We start from the raw sequence: 12,935 nt of genomic DNA on the forward strand, positions 1-12,935 counted from the left end.
GATTTGGAGTTATCTCAGTTGCTAAATAAATTATTACTAAATAAATAAAGGATCAATCAACTAACTAGTATATTAGTTTGATTAAAGATTGGATTGAAGATTGGATTTCTGATTGAGAATATATGGGGCTGATTGAAGAGAAGATTGGATTCTGATTGAAGTATTTTTGGCTGATTAGATATTCTGATTGAAGTATATTTGGCTGATTGAAGATTAGAGTTTGGAATCTTTTCTTTCTTTTTTGTTTTTTCTTCCTTATTCATACTCAGTTCTAAGTCTATATATGTAATCCTCCATGATTGAATGAAGGAAGATTATGAAGTTTAATGAAAATTGCTCAGTTGAGTATTTGGAACTCTCAATTGGAGTTTCCGTTGCAATTTTGATTTTCTTGTTCGATTGATCAACTCCTGGTCACGTAGGGAACGTGATTTTGGTTCTCCCAATCCGTAGCTTCCATTGAGGGTGCATTATTTGGTTATCTGAGCCTAGGATTGCGAGAGTGAAAGACTGTAATGGCGCCCTGACGAGCAACCCTTACAGTCCTTGTCGAGAATATCAATGCAAAAGAAGAAAACTTGCGTCTTTAGCAAGAAATTGCTAACCTGCGTCCCGAGAATGAAGCGTTGAGGAAAGCTTCGCAACGTCTGATTCGGAATGAGGAGACATTCGCTGCTTACTCTTCGTCTTCAAAGAGTTGAAAATCTGTTTGAATGAGGAGTACTCATCGACCCAGCTATCCCGATTGGACTCCACCAATATGGGATATGAGCTTCAATGATAATGAACTAGAAACTACTAGTTTGGCTTCACAAATCGACATTGAAGGCGATCGTTTCATCACCCAGGTTGATTTGATAAAACCTCCCAAGTTTGATGAGTACCAAGATGAGTGCGTCGACGAACATGGCGGTTTCGAAAACCTTGAACCTGATTCTATTTTAGAAGCACTGCATGGTGAGACAACATCATTAAATGAAATGATGAACACGACACCATATCAAGATCCATATTTGGAGCCGTTGCAAGTGCGTAACTTTCTTTACTTATCATTGACGATGTAGCAAAAAAGATGAATGGAGACACGCTCCAGTGAATCAACATTGCCAGTACGTATGATGATCCATATTTAGATGTTATTTCTTTCCCGTCACTAAATCAATCTTTTCAAGGTATAAGCATCATCAACAAACCATATTTTAATCGCTCATTTATTCGAACCGTGAATACGTCAATTGCTATCGTCATCAAATTTGAAGTCGAGTTGCAAATTCTGGTATAATATTCAATTAGAGATATCACCAATAACTTTGCTTGGTTTTCGGTTCTCGGTGGGGCGACAACCATCATTGATCGGGGCAAGAATTCGAGGACGAATTCTTTTCAACCAGGAGGGAATGATGCAATCCTGGACCTGGACCATTAAGCTGACAACCTCACACCCCAAGGTTCTTCGAAGGTTGACCTGGGTCAAGGAGAGGCGTGCCAGGCATGGTCAGCCCCTACAAGGATAGCCCATTCACTCCTTATCTTCCTAATATTTTTAAGGAAAGAAGTTGCACCTAATAGAGGGAAGATTTGGAGTTATCTCAATTGCTAAATAAATTATTACTAAATAAATAAAGGATTAATCAGCTAACTAGTATATTGGGCTGATTGAAGATTGGATTTCTGAGTGAGAGTATATGGGGCTGATTAAAGAGAAGATTAGATTCTGATTGAAGTATTTTTGACTAATTGGAGATTCTGGTTGAAGTATTTTTGGCTGATTGAAGATTAGAGATTGGAATCTTTTTGTTTTTCCCCTTATTTATACTCAGCCTAAGTCTACATATGTAATCCTCCTTGATTGAACGAAGGCAGCTCATGAAGTTTAATGAAAATTGCTCAGTTGACTGTTTGGAACTCTCAATTGGAGTTTCCGTTGTAATTTTGATTTTCTTGTTCGATTGATTAACTCCTGGTCACGTAGGGAACATGATTTCGATTCTCCCGATCGTAGCTTCCAATGAGGTTGCATTAAAACTCAACCCTCGTCCCCCTTTCTTCTCTGCAATCAAGTAGTACCAACTAACCCTTCAATCCTCTTCTGTAAGTCCTCTAGGACTTTAGATCTTGTGTATATATATATATCGTGGAGAAAAGGTTAAGATGATATTTTCGATGAATCCAATTATTAATGAGGGCAGATTCTCTAGATGTACTATCTAGAGAGGTATCTCTTGATTGATACTTTAAGGCCTTTAATTATTGGAAAGTTATAATATTACCCTAAAATTGGTACTACTTTACTAAATAAACCACACAATATTTATTTTTAGTAAGAGAGGGTTCCACACATCAGCAATAGGGGAGGGGGAATCTCCCATGCCACACCAATGGTACCTTGGGGAATGGTATAATCCAAATGGGGCCCACATAGTCAGTAGCTGAGAGAGAAAATAAAATAAAACAATATGAGAGTGCATACAGTACATTGGCTACGAGGAAAATTTTTTCCCTCCAATTAATGAAAACCAAAAACAAATATGGACATTACAAAGTTACCCAAAACAATGCCCACAATACGTATCCTTTTGTATACCTATGATTTAGTAAAGTGAGTCCTGATAATTTAGCTACAAAGTCCTATTGTGCCATTCATGTTGCAAACACAACATTGGCGACTATAGACACTGAATCTTGTCACCATAAACACACTCCGAATGATGACATTTTGAGCATGACATTGCTCCCAGAAGTTTCTCAGTAGAAAATGATCATTTTACCCCTATTGTGACTTGGGTGCCCAAACTTTATCAGAAATGGCTGAAACTTTTAGAAAAGCTTTGTTTTTATCATTTTAAGGCAAATCAAGATTTTTGTGCAAAGAGGACACCATTGGCCATCATTTCATCAAAATACTTGTTCTGCTGTCCCCCTACTTTGGGCACAGTTTTTGACTACGTTTCTAGTCAAATTTGAGGTTGATCCCCACACCATTGGATAATAAACTCAAATACATTTCTAACAATATATGGATCATCAAAATTCGATGGTTTGATCTCTAGAAATTGCTATCTAAACATCAGTAAAAAAGCAACATTTTTGTGCTCCTCTTTTTGACTTGGTTAGAAAGAGATTGGAAGGGTGGAAATCTCGTTTCCTTTCATTTGCTGGTTGTCTCCAATTAATTGTTTTGGTTCTTCGGGGAGGATATATATACTGGTCGGGATTATTTGGATTGCCTGGTTTTATCATCAAAAAGCTAGAGTCAATGTTTTCAAATTTTTTATAGTTGGGGCCTTCTTTGGAGAGGAAAATTCATTACATTGCTTGGGATGATATCTGTAAGCCTAAAAATGAGGGTGGATTAGGGTTTAGGTGTGTCAAAGATATGAATATAGCAGATATTATAAAAATGATTTGGTGGGTCGCATCCAAAAAGACTCACTTTGGGTGAAGTGGGTTCGGCATAGATAATTGTGAGTGGATTCTATATGGACTGTCCAACCTACTCAGAATTGCTCTTGGGTTTGGCGGAAGATAATGAAGTATCGGGTCTGGGTGGAACCTTTTATTCACCACATTATAGGGATTGGCTAAAAAAGTATGGGGACATTTCTTTGGTTGGATCCTTGGCACCCTGCTAGGGTACTCTTTAATAGATTTGGGGATCGTATCAGGTCCGATGCAGGGTCTCATAGATTGGCTTTAGTGCAATCTATTCTGGTGGATGGAATGTGGTCCCATGGCCATCCCACTTCCTTTTCTCTCAGGTTGGTTTGGGGGCAGTTGGACGAAATTAGAAGACTTAATCTCCTTCAAGAAGATTCTATCTTGTGGACTGCCTCCCCTACAAGGTCCTTCTCTGCCAAATCTGCTTGGAGTTTGGTGAGATCATCTTCTCCACAAGTTGATTGGGCAGGTTCGATATGGTTTGGCAATTGTTTTCCTACGCATTTAGTAACTACATGGGGATGCTTGAAGGATGGGCTCCCAACCAAAGGTCAACTCAGGAAACGCCAGATGATGGTTGCTCTGTATTGTGTTTTTTGTTGGACAGGATTGGAGAATAGAGACTATTTAATGTTTGAGTGCTCCTTGACTAAAAAAGTATGGGGAGATATTTTGAATCTTTGCTCTCCAGCTAGAAGGCCAGGAGCTGGTATTCTTATGGAAGCAAAGTGGATCACCAAGACTTTCAAGGGAGATTCGATTGGGTGCATCGCTAAATTGGCTTTTTATGCCACAGTTGAGCACATCTGGAAGGACAAAAATTTCTGTCTTTTCAAAAATAAAATGAAGACTATGCCTTGCCTTATTAGAGATATCAAAGCGGACGTCCAGGATCGGTGTAGAGCGGATATCCCCAAGGGGGAGAAATCTCCCAGGAATATGTTCTTAGTTCAGAAATGGCAAATGTGAAACTAAATTAAATCATCCACAACCACCCAGGGTTATACGGAATCCAAGTCTAATTTAAGTCATATAGTCATCCATCAAGTATATGAAATTAAAATACCTATAAAATTACACCAAATATTGCCTTCCAAAATTTGAACTTCTCTTACTTCTATCTCAAAATACCATCCCCACAAAAGTATCCTCCGTACCATCTACCAATGATGTAACCACTTCCTAGTGCTCTAATCATTAATTTGAAAAATTCAATATTAACAGGGGTGGGCAACATTAGCCCAGTAACTAGCTAATCACATACCAATGAAGAAGTTTGGGTGAAACAAGTCCTCCATTACTTGCGCAGGCCGTAGAGAAATCCCTAGATCTTGATCTTGGCATGAGAGAGGGCTTCAAGTTCCTATTCTGTAGTGCGAAGGATGTAATACGTTACTTTGAAGGATTGCATTTCAAGCTAATCAATGTTCAAAGACTATTTACCAAAAAAAAATAGTCTTGGCATATTACTAATAATCCAGCATTGAATGAATTTGGTTGGTCCAAATCCTTCTTTTTGGGGTTCTATAGATGAACCAAAATATTTTTTTGAGAAAAGAGAAGCTGACTTCTGTAGTTTTATCATCAATGATTTGAATGCCAAGCCATTGGCATCATTCTTCGCGGACTCCTAGTTAGTTGCGTTAAACTTGACTCAGCATTTTATTTTCCTCTTCAGTATTCCTATTTTTATGTTCTTACTTTCAGGCAGTTGAAGCTACACAGAATGTGGATATGGGCAACAAGGAGCTGTCCCAAGCCATTCAGCGCAACAGCAGTAGCAGGACCTTTCTTTTGCTTTTCTTATTTGTACTTACCTTCTCCATCCTGTTTCTAGATTGGTACAGCTAGAAATCGCAAATTCTTCTCTCTGGGCAGGGCTGTTTTTTGTATATTCTTTTAGGAAAACAGAATGCTGCTTGGTCGCATGGCTGCGAAATTACTTCCCAGCCTCTCCTGAAATAACAAATCCCATCTGTGTTAATATCATTCTTTTTTTCTTTTCAAGTTTATTTCCCTGAAATTCCTCGCAGTGGGGTTATGAAAATGGATGCTGGAGATATTTGTATAGTCTTTAGAACTGGACTGTTCTGGCCTTTTTTTAACTGGTTTGAACTGCTTGTGGATGACTCTGACTTAAGGGAAATTAAAATATTTTTTTTTTGGATGAAAGAAATAGAGAGAATAGGTTGGAGATGAGTTTATAGAGCGGTTTTCATATCATTAGAGGATCGTAAGGTCAGGGAATTGTAAAGTGAACTTCCTTATGGCAAACTTGACTTCCTTTATTAGGCAAATAAGATCCAGACTTTCCATTCGAGCTCCTCTATTTTTCTTCCTCTCTTCCTAGAATTTTTTTTGGGAAAACCTCCATTTAAGCCTCAATAGGATATGATATCGGTAAAAGCTTAGGCTTAGGGAATTTTTATTATTAGTACCTAACATGATTGTGTACCTTGTTGCGTGTGAAAACCTCCATCGCCTGGTTTGCTCACGGATGAGCCTGCAAAAACCGAGTGAGCGCAAGAGAGCCGGTGTAGCTTCGGCCAAGGACTCTCCGACGCTCAAGTCAGGTCTCCAGTGCAACAGCGTAACAGCTTAGTGAAAAGTGAGGTGAGCGTTTGAGCTCCATACCTGGGTATTTATAGGGTGAGATGAGGAGGTTGCATGAGTCCTTGTATGGTAAGAGTCCTTTTTTGATTGGGCTCTTCCATATGGAGTGATGAGGGGAGTTATTCTCGGAGTCGGACTCTTAATAAGGTAAGAGTCCTTATGGAAGTGTGATTCGATTCCGTCGCGGGGTTGCGGCCCAATTCGTATTCCATGATTGTCAGGACACGCTGATGTGGCTTCGTGATTCCCGGTGAACCGTTATTGTTGCTTCTGGAGAGGGCTCGGCCTCGGACAGCCGTGCCCATGGTGGTCGGCACTGTGCTCGGCCCAGGTGGCTAGTGCGTGGTGTCCTAAGCGTTGTGCTCAAGTAGGCCGTCCTCGGACCATCCTGGTGCTCAGATCAGTGCTCGTCCCTGGGGGACGCTAGTTCGTATGGCCGACCCTAGTAGGCACGGCTCAGTGCTCGGTAGACTCAACGCTCGGCCACGGTGCTCGGCCATATGGAGAATTATTGTGATGGTCACCCGCTGGCTGACCGGTTCGGCGCGGCATCTGTCAGGTCGGCTCGGTCCTCAGGTTCAGTCTCAGTACCTCCATGTGTCGCTTTATGGTTGGACGGGGATTCTATGACTCATCATACCTAACATTATATAATTCTTATCTTATATAGTAATGATATTTTCATATGCAAGATTTATTTTACTTTTCAAATCCAAGGATTCTGATGCAAAATAAAGGAAAATTTAAAAAATTTAAAATGGAATAAAAGTAATTTTATAGAGTTAACTGATAATGTCACGCCCTAGACCCGGGTAAAAAGTATGGGGGTAGCCCTCACGCGCTGGCCGTGTGATAACGGTGTGGTCTGCGGTTCCATTATCAAAGTTCGCAACGGTTCTCTGTAGTTGGATCGATTACTTTAGTGGTAAAACCACTTATCAAATTATCCAATTATTTTATTCCACAAAAATCATATATTCTGATCATTTGCATGAATGGGCATAATTAACTAGTCATAAAAAATAAGGTCTAAATCAAATTTAGATTATTTAAATCTAGTGGAATAATTAAGTCTAACTAAAAATATAGAAGATGTCTATTATTATTACAACCCATAATAAAGTAAAAATAATAGAAGTAAGTTCTCAAGTATGTCTTCAACTGGTAAATGAAAAGTTTACTGTGCCACAGGGGCAAACTCCGGTTCCTTGGAAACATGAGCACAATCATTGCACATATAAGCATCGGTCTCTGCCCCTCTTTCCTCTGAAAAATGGTTCCACATAAAGGGGTGAGCTCACACGAGCCCAACAAGATAGATAACAACATATAGAGGAAAATATAACAAGCATGATAAAATCATTATAATACTAACATTAGGGGTGCGATATAATATGGCAGAGCATATCGATGAATCAATACAAAAGAAAGGATATCTTGAATAACTTATATCCTAACTAGGTCAAAGTTGTGTGACTGTAGCATGCGAAAGAGTGAGGCAAAAACACACTATTGATTGAACGGTTGCAGTCTAAACTTGGGGAAAATAGATCGCGAACGTCGGGCGAGATTTTGGCTTACATCACCTATCCTAGTGTTCCCGAACTTCGGGGGAACCCACTTTGCAAACTTTGGGCAAAGAGTTGGACGTGTCCTCATCCAGTACCTAAACCCCTACTAGAAAGGGTTACAGTCACATTAGGTTACCGTATACATATACGCCGTCCCATACTGGTTACACATATACGGATTCACTCCTCACTCACCAAATACTATATCATTTGTTCAAATTATGCAATATTTGTCATTTACTTCCACATGACCGAACACATGTTCAATCAAAGGCATAAATATAATCAATAAATAAATATCACAGGATTCATGAAATTGAGGATTTCATACCACATCATGTGCGCACGATTTCTATCATGCATAACACGACACCACAAAATATTCATATCAAAACAATCTCATCATACCATATACAACTTCCATAGATAGGTTGAAATCTACTCACCTGGTATGCTAATCTCAAGATCCAAAATATTGTAATAAGTATCGGGGTCGTCAAAAATGGTCTCTCCTGGATCAGTATGTACACACTTAGCGAAAATGAATACATCTAACAATTTCTTTCAACATATGCCATTCCCACAAATTCCCTCGATAGTATTAACGGTAATTTACCCGAAATCCTTTACTCCTTATGGTCAGAATAACCCTTTTTAATTCCTAATGTTATCCACAGGAGAAACTACCATTACCTAACTCTCCATATCCAATTTACAAAAATAACATTTTTCTTAAATATACCCAGGTACATATGCATAACTCTTAATCAAACAAAATAGATTCCCATTACCTACACGACAATGGGCATGCAGATATAATATGAAAATTATTATTTTATTTATTTACTTGGCTGCAACATTATTTATATATTATCTTTATTACTTAAGATAACGAGTTTGGGACTGCAAGCATACAGATATGGGTAACAAAGATACACGGGTAGCTTAGGTGGGTTTGCTACTCAAGTGTTCCTCTTGGAACCATGGGTATTGTTTGCGGCCCAAATTAATTGGTTCCAATGCGAGTAGGCCAGGCGTGGACCAGGGCCAGGCCATCGTCATTGGGCCAGAGGAGGCACAGCAGCGCAACCACGATCTAGTAGTTGGGGGGCTGAGCCACGTGTCAGGGAGATAGAAGTCATCCAGCGCAGGTCTGCGTTCCGTGAGGAATGAAGGCGATGGAGCTGGAGGTGGGACCCACCATTTCTGCAGCGGTTGAGGCATGGTGATCCACATGGCAGTTCTCGGTTGGAGCCTAAGAGATATGGGCTGAAGAGAAGGGCCTAGGGGGGAACGGTTGGCAGGCTGGTAACCGCCGGCGCCCGTCCTTTATAAGGATGGAGGCAGATCTGAAAAAGACACACACAAGAACCAGACACACATCTCGCACTTCTTTATTTTTTTGTTTTCTTCATTTGCCATTTACGTTTTTTTCTACTAGCTTAGCATTTCGAGATTGAGGGAATGTACAGCTGCATGCTGAAGGCTGTAAGGCTGCGCGCGCAAGGCCTATGTTTGTATCGGGTATGATTGGCTAATGTGATTCTTGTTTTAGTCTTGTTATTCTTCTTTGTAGTATAGTTGTTTATGTCGTTCATAAGGCTGTAGTATTTCATACCTAAGTGTGGTTGGCTTAACCCAAAAGACCTTAGAGTTACTCAGGCAGGAGGGAGACCTACTAGCCTGGTAAGGAGTCAGATTGGGCTGTTTTCAGCCTCGTTTGGATCTACGCAAAGGTCCTGGCACGCCCTCGCTTTTCGCACCATGTGCGAAATCCCACATGTGAGTGTTTGGGAGTTTTTTCACCAACAGGTACATGGAATGATCAGGGGTCTCTGGTTCAAACATGGATTCAAATTGGGGATCGGTTTAGCCTGTGCATAGCACGGAAGTTGGTCTGAATTATTGAGTATTGTACATATAGGATGTTGGGTTATATTCATTTAAGAATCGGGTATACTATTTAGGAATAGGGTTGATGTAACCACTATCCATCAATGAAACCAACATATTAAATAATAGGGTGATGTAATCACTCAACCCAACCCCCCCCCCCCCCCCCATATATCCAAAAACAATAAATGAAACCAATGTAAATATAAAATGATGAGGTCATGTAACACTATCTAACATAAATATATATAAACTAATAGATTGAAATGTAACTACTACTATTTTTATAATATATAAGATTGATAAACGTATTAAAACCAACACTATTTAAAATATAAATAAAAACCAACACTATTTCAAGGGATGCAATCGGTTGTCTAGGCTTGGTGACTTAGTCACCGTGACTTGAGAAGATGACCGGAGCCATGACCAAAGTGAAAAGAATGGGAATAAAATTAGTGGGCTTATATATATAGTCCATTATGATCGTATGGGCAAGGGTATTTCATGCTGAAGGTTGAGAACTAAAGAGGCTATGGATACCTGAAAACGTCAACAGGTGATCACGTCTTCCACGGCGAAGCTGGTTCTGGATGGTGGAGTCTTGGACTGCAGCTGCTACGTGGGCAACAACACCTCCTCCTCTTATTCCAGAAACAACCCAGCTCCCTCTAATTCTTCTACACTCTGACTCTACACCTCTCACCTTCGACTCTTTCTTTTGTTCCACTCTCTCTCACACACTTTAACCAGCACCTCCTTGTAGGCCAAACTACGGTCCAGGGATAAAACCATGGTTCCATAGTGAAACCAATTATAAACCAATTAGGGTATTGCACACCCTGGGTTAGCCCATGGTGTCCCATAGGCGCCCTATTTTAATTTTTAGGGTTTTCCATGGTTGCCCATGGGAACCCTGGTGCAACCTTGTTAGGGTTTCTCTTTCCCTCATGTGTCCCACGCAATTATAGAGCACATTAGGGACAGAGAAACATCTCTAATCCATCACATGGCAAGAGGGATCCATCCCATACTCGAATGCACAGCGGAAATAAATCGATTCGAGTTTCTTTCGCATCCCATAAATATTAATAATCAATAAACTGAAGGAATTAATAAAGAACTGCTAACCTGGCGAGCCTCAAGTGTTGATCCTCCAATAGATAGTGGTTCTTCCTCCAGTGAGAGCTCCAAGCAAACAGATCTGAACCTCCAATGGTGCTACCAAGGTTCTTCAAGCCAATCCCAGATGCTCTCAAATTCTTCAGCACAGATCTTGGGTTTCACAAACCCTAACTCTCAAACACAGATGAGAGAAGCAAGAAGAAGAAGAGAGATCACAAGAGGGAGAGAAAGAGAGACCAAAAAAGTAGGAGAGAGAGTGTCTGCCAAAAACATGGAGAGCTTGCTCTCCCTTCTGCGTTTTGGTCCCCTATATATAAGCCTAGGGTTTAATTAAAAAACCCTGATGGATTAATTAATCCCAATGAGAGTCATACTCTCTCTCTCTCAGCCTGGCAGTTCTGTTTAAACTCAAAGTGCTACACAAGTGAAGAAGTAGAATCTAATAGGGAAAGTATTAATTAATTACTTTATTTAATATTTAATGAATAATTATAATTAGCACCATATCCATTAATTAAATAAAGTACTAATTAAATTAGCAAATTCTAAATAACTCCCTATATGATAACTATTTATCATATACAACCCCCCACTAATCAACACCATCATTATGGAATCTAGGGCATGTACACATGTACTGCCAAACCTCAATCCATAGTACATGTCCATATACGAGCGTCTGTGCACCTGATCGAGTCCCGTAAAACTCGATAAAATACTTTGTTCAAATAATTATAAATAATGTATCATTTTATGTAAAATAGCTTTTTCCAAAACCATTTCCAAAACGGCATTGGATCCAGATTCTGATCCGACCATGCACAGACAGTCTCTATCTTGGTGTTCCCCAATCGGGCAGTGGTGACCGTGTTGAAAAACTCCTTCACTCACAAAGTGTTTACGTATTCCCAGAACACTAGCTTTGACTCGCTTGAGTCTCTGTCATTGATGAACCAAAGAATGCGATCACACTTTGTAGTGACAGGGTTTCCTCAGGTATAGGGTGTCGTTGACACATGTCTATCCCTTCCTACATCTGGAAATAATACATGAGGGAATCGACAAAGTAGATTCTTCGCCAATGCACACATCAAACATGTGAGCACTCGTATTCTTACTCTGACATCACATGTCTAGGCATACCCAATGCGACGACCATATGATAAGGGTGCCCAACCCAAACCCTAGTCGCGACTACCATTTTAAGTATAACTTACGGACACATCATGCTCAAAAAGTTTATATCGCATGTGACAATATGAAACTAAAATGTATAAATGTTCAATACAAAGGTGAACCACGTTGAACCGGACCGAACCGGGTTTGATGGACACACACTGGTCCAACAATCTCCTACTTGTACATCAAAGCTAATTCCCCATACATTTTAAACCCATGCCCTCCATGTGTTTCTCAAACACTCTTGGTGACAAACCCTTTGTCATGGCATCAGACACATTTTTAGTTGTGTCCACTTTAGAGATACTCACGTCGCCCTGCTGGATAATCTATGAGGTGATACTTCCGCTGCACGTGCTTGTTCCTCTGATGAGTCTTAGGCTCCTTAGCTTGTGCAATAGCCCCTCTGTTGTCACATAACAGGGGAATGGGGCCCTTGACAAGATCAGGGACTACTCCAGAAATATTAGGAACTTCCTAACCCAAACACCTTATTAGCCGCATCACATGATGCAAGGTGTTCATAAAAATAGGGATCGACTGTAGATTTCTATTTTGTACTCCTCTATACAATGGCACCTCCACTCATTAGACTCGTAACGACTCACAATACCTACTGCATAGCAAACGTCCGGCCTCGTACGCAACATAGCGTACATTAGACTTCCTACTGTTGAGGCATAGGGAATCCTCTTCATCTCTTCAATGTCCGTCTGAGACTGAGGACATTGAGATCTGGAAAGACTGACTCCATGCCTGAAGGGAACACTTCCCCTCTTGGAGTTCTCGAAACTAAATCTGGCCAGGACTTTGTTTATATAGGTAGCCTGTCACAAGCCTAACATCCTTTTCTGGCGATCTCTTACAAGTTTGATCCCAAGGATATAGCTAGCTTCACCAAGGTCTTTCATCGAAAATGTTGCGGATAACCATTGTTTTACTGATAAAAGGAATCCTACATCATTACCAATCAGCAATATGTAATCTATGTATAAAATAAGAAAACATACTGCCCTCCCACTGATCTTCTTGTAAACGCATGGTTCATCCATGTTTTGATCAAAACCAAACGATTTGATTGATTGATCAAACCTGATGTTCTAGCTCCTGGAAGCC

At 40.2% G+C, this 12,935-nt stretch overlaps 1 protein-coding gene across 1 annotated transcript; it reads left to right on the forward strand.

Annotated features, from left to right (window-relative positions):
- Positions 1 to 767: 767 nt before the first annotated feature.
- LOC122644985 (syntaxin-81-like) lies at positions 768 to 5,289 on the forward strand. The gene is made up of 2 exons (XM_043838339.1): positions 768 to 1,028; positions 5,146 to 5,289. Exons 1-2 carry the CDS (start codon positions 768 to 770, stop codon positions 5,287 to 5,289), a joined length of 405 nt encoding a protein of 134 aa, XP_043694274.1.
- The last annotated feature ends 7,646 nt before the right edge of the window (positions 5,290 to 12,935 follow it).

The sequence above is a fragment of the Telopea speciosissima genome, chromosome 11 (assembly GCF_018873765.1).
Source record: "Telopea speciosissima isolate NSW1024214 ecotype Mountain lineage chromosome 11, Tspe_v1, whole genome shotgun sequence".
NCBI classification, from domain to species: Eukaryota; Viridiplantae; Streptophyta; class Magnoliopsida; order Proteales; family Proteaceae; genus Telopea; species Telopea speciosissima.

Bases quoted from the DNA above. Each gene is read 5' to 3' on its own strand.
- LOC122644985 (XM_043838339.1), top strand. From the start codon at position 768: ATGAGCTTCAATGATAATGAACTAGAAACTACTAGTTTGGCTTCACAA. The intron at 1,029-5,145 runs GTGCGTAACTTT...TCTTACTTTCAG, and splicing joins CATATTTGGAGCCGTTGCAA to GCAGTTGAAGCTACACAGAA.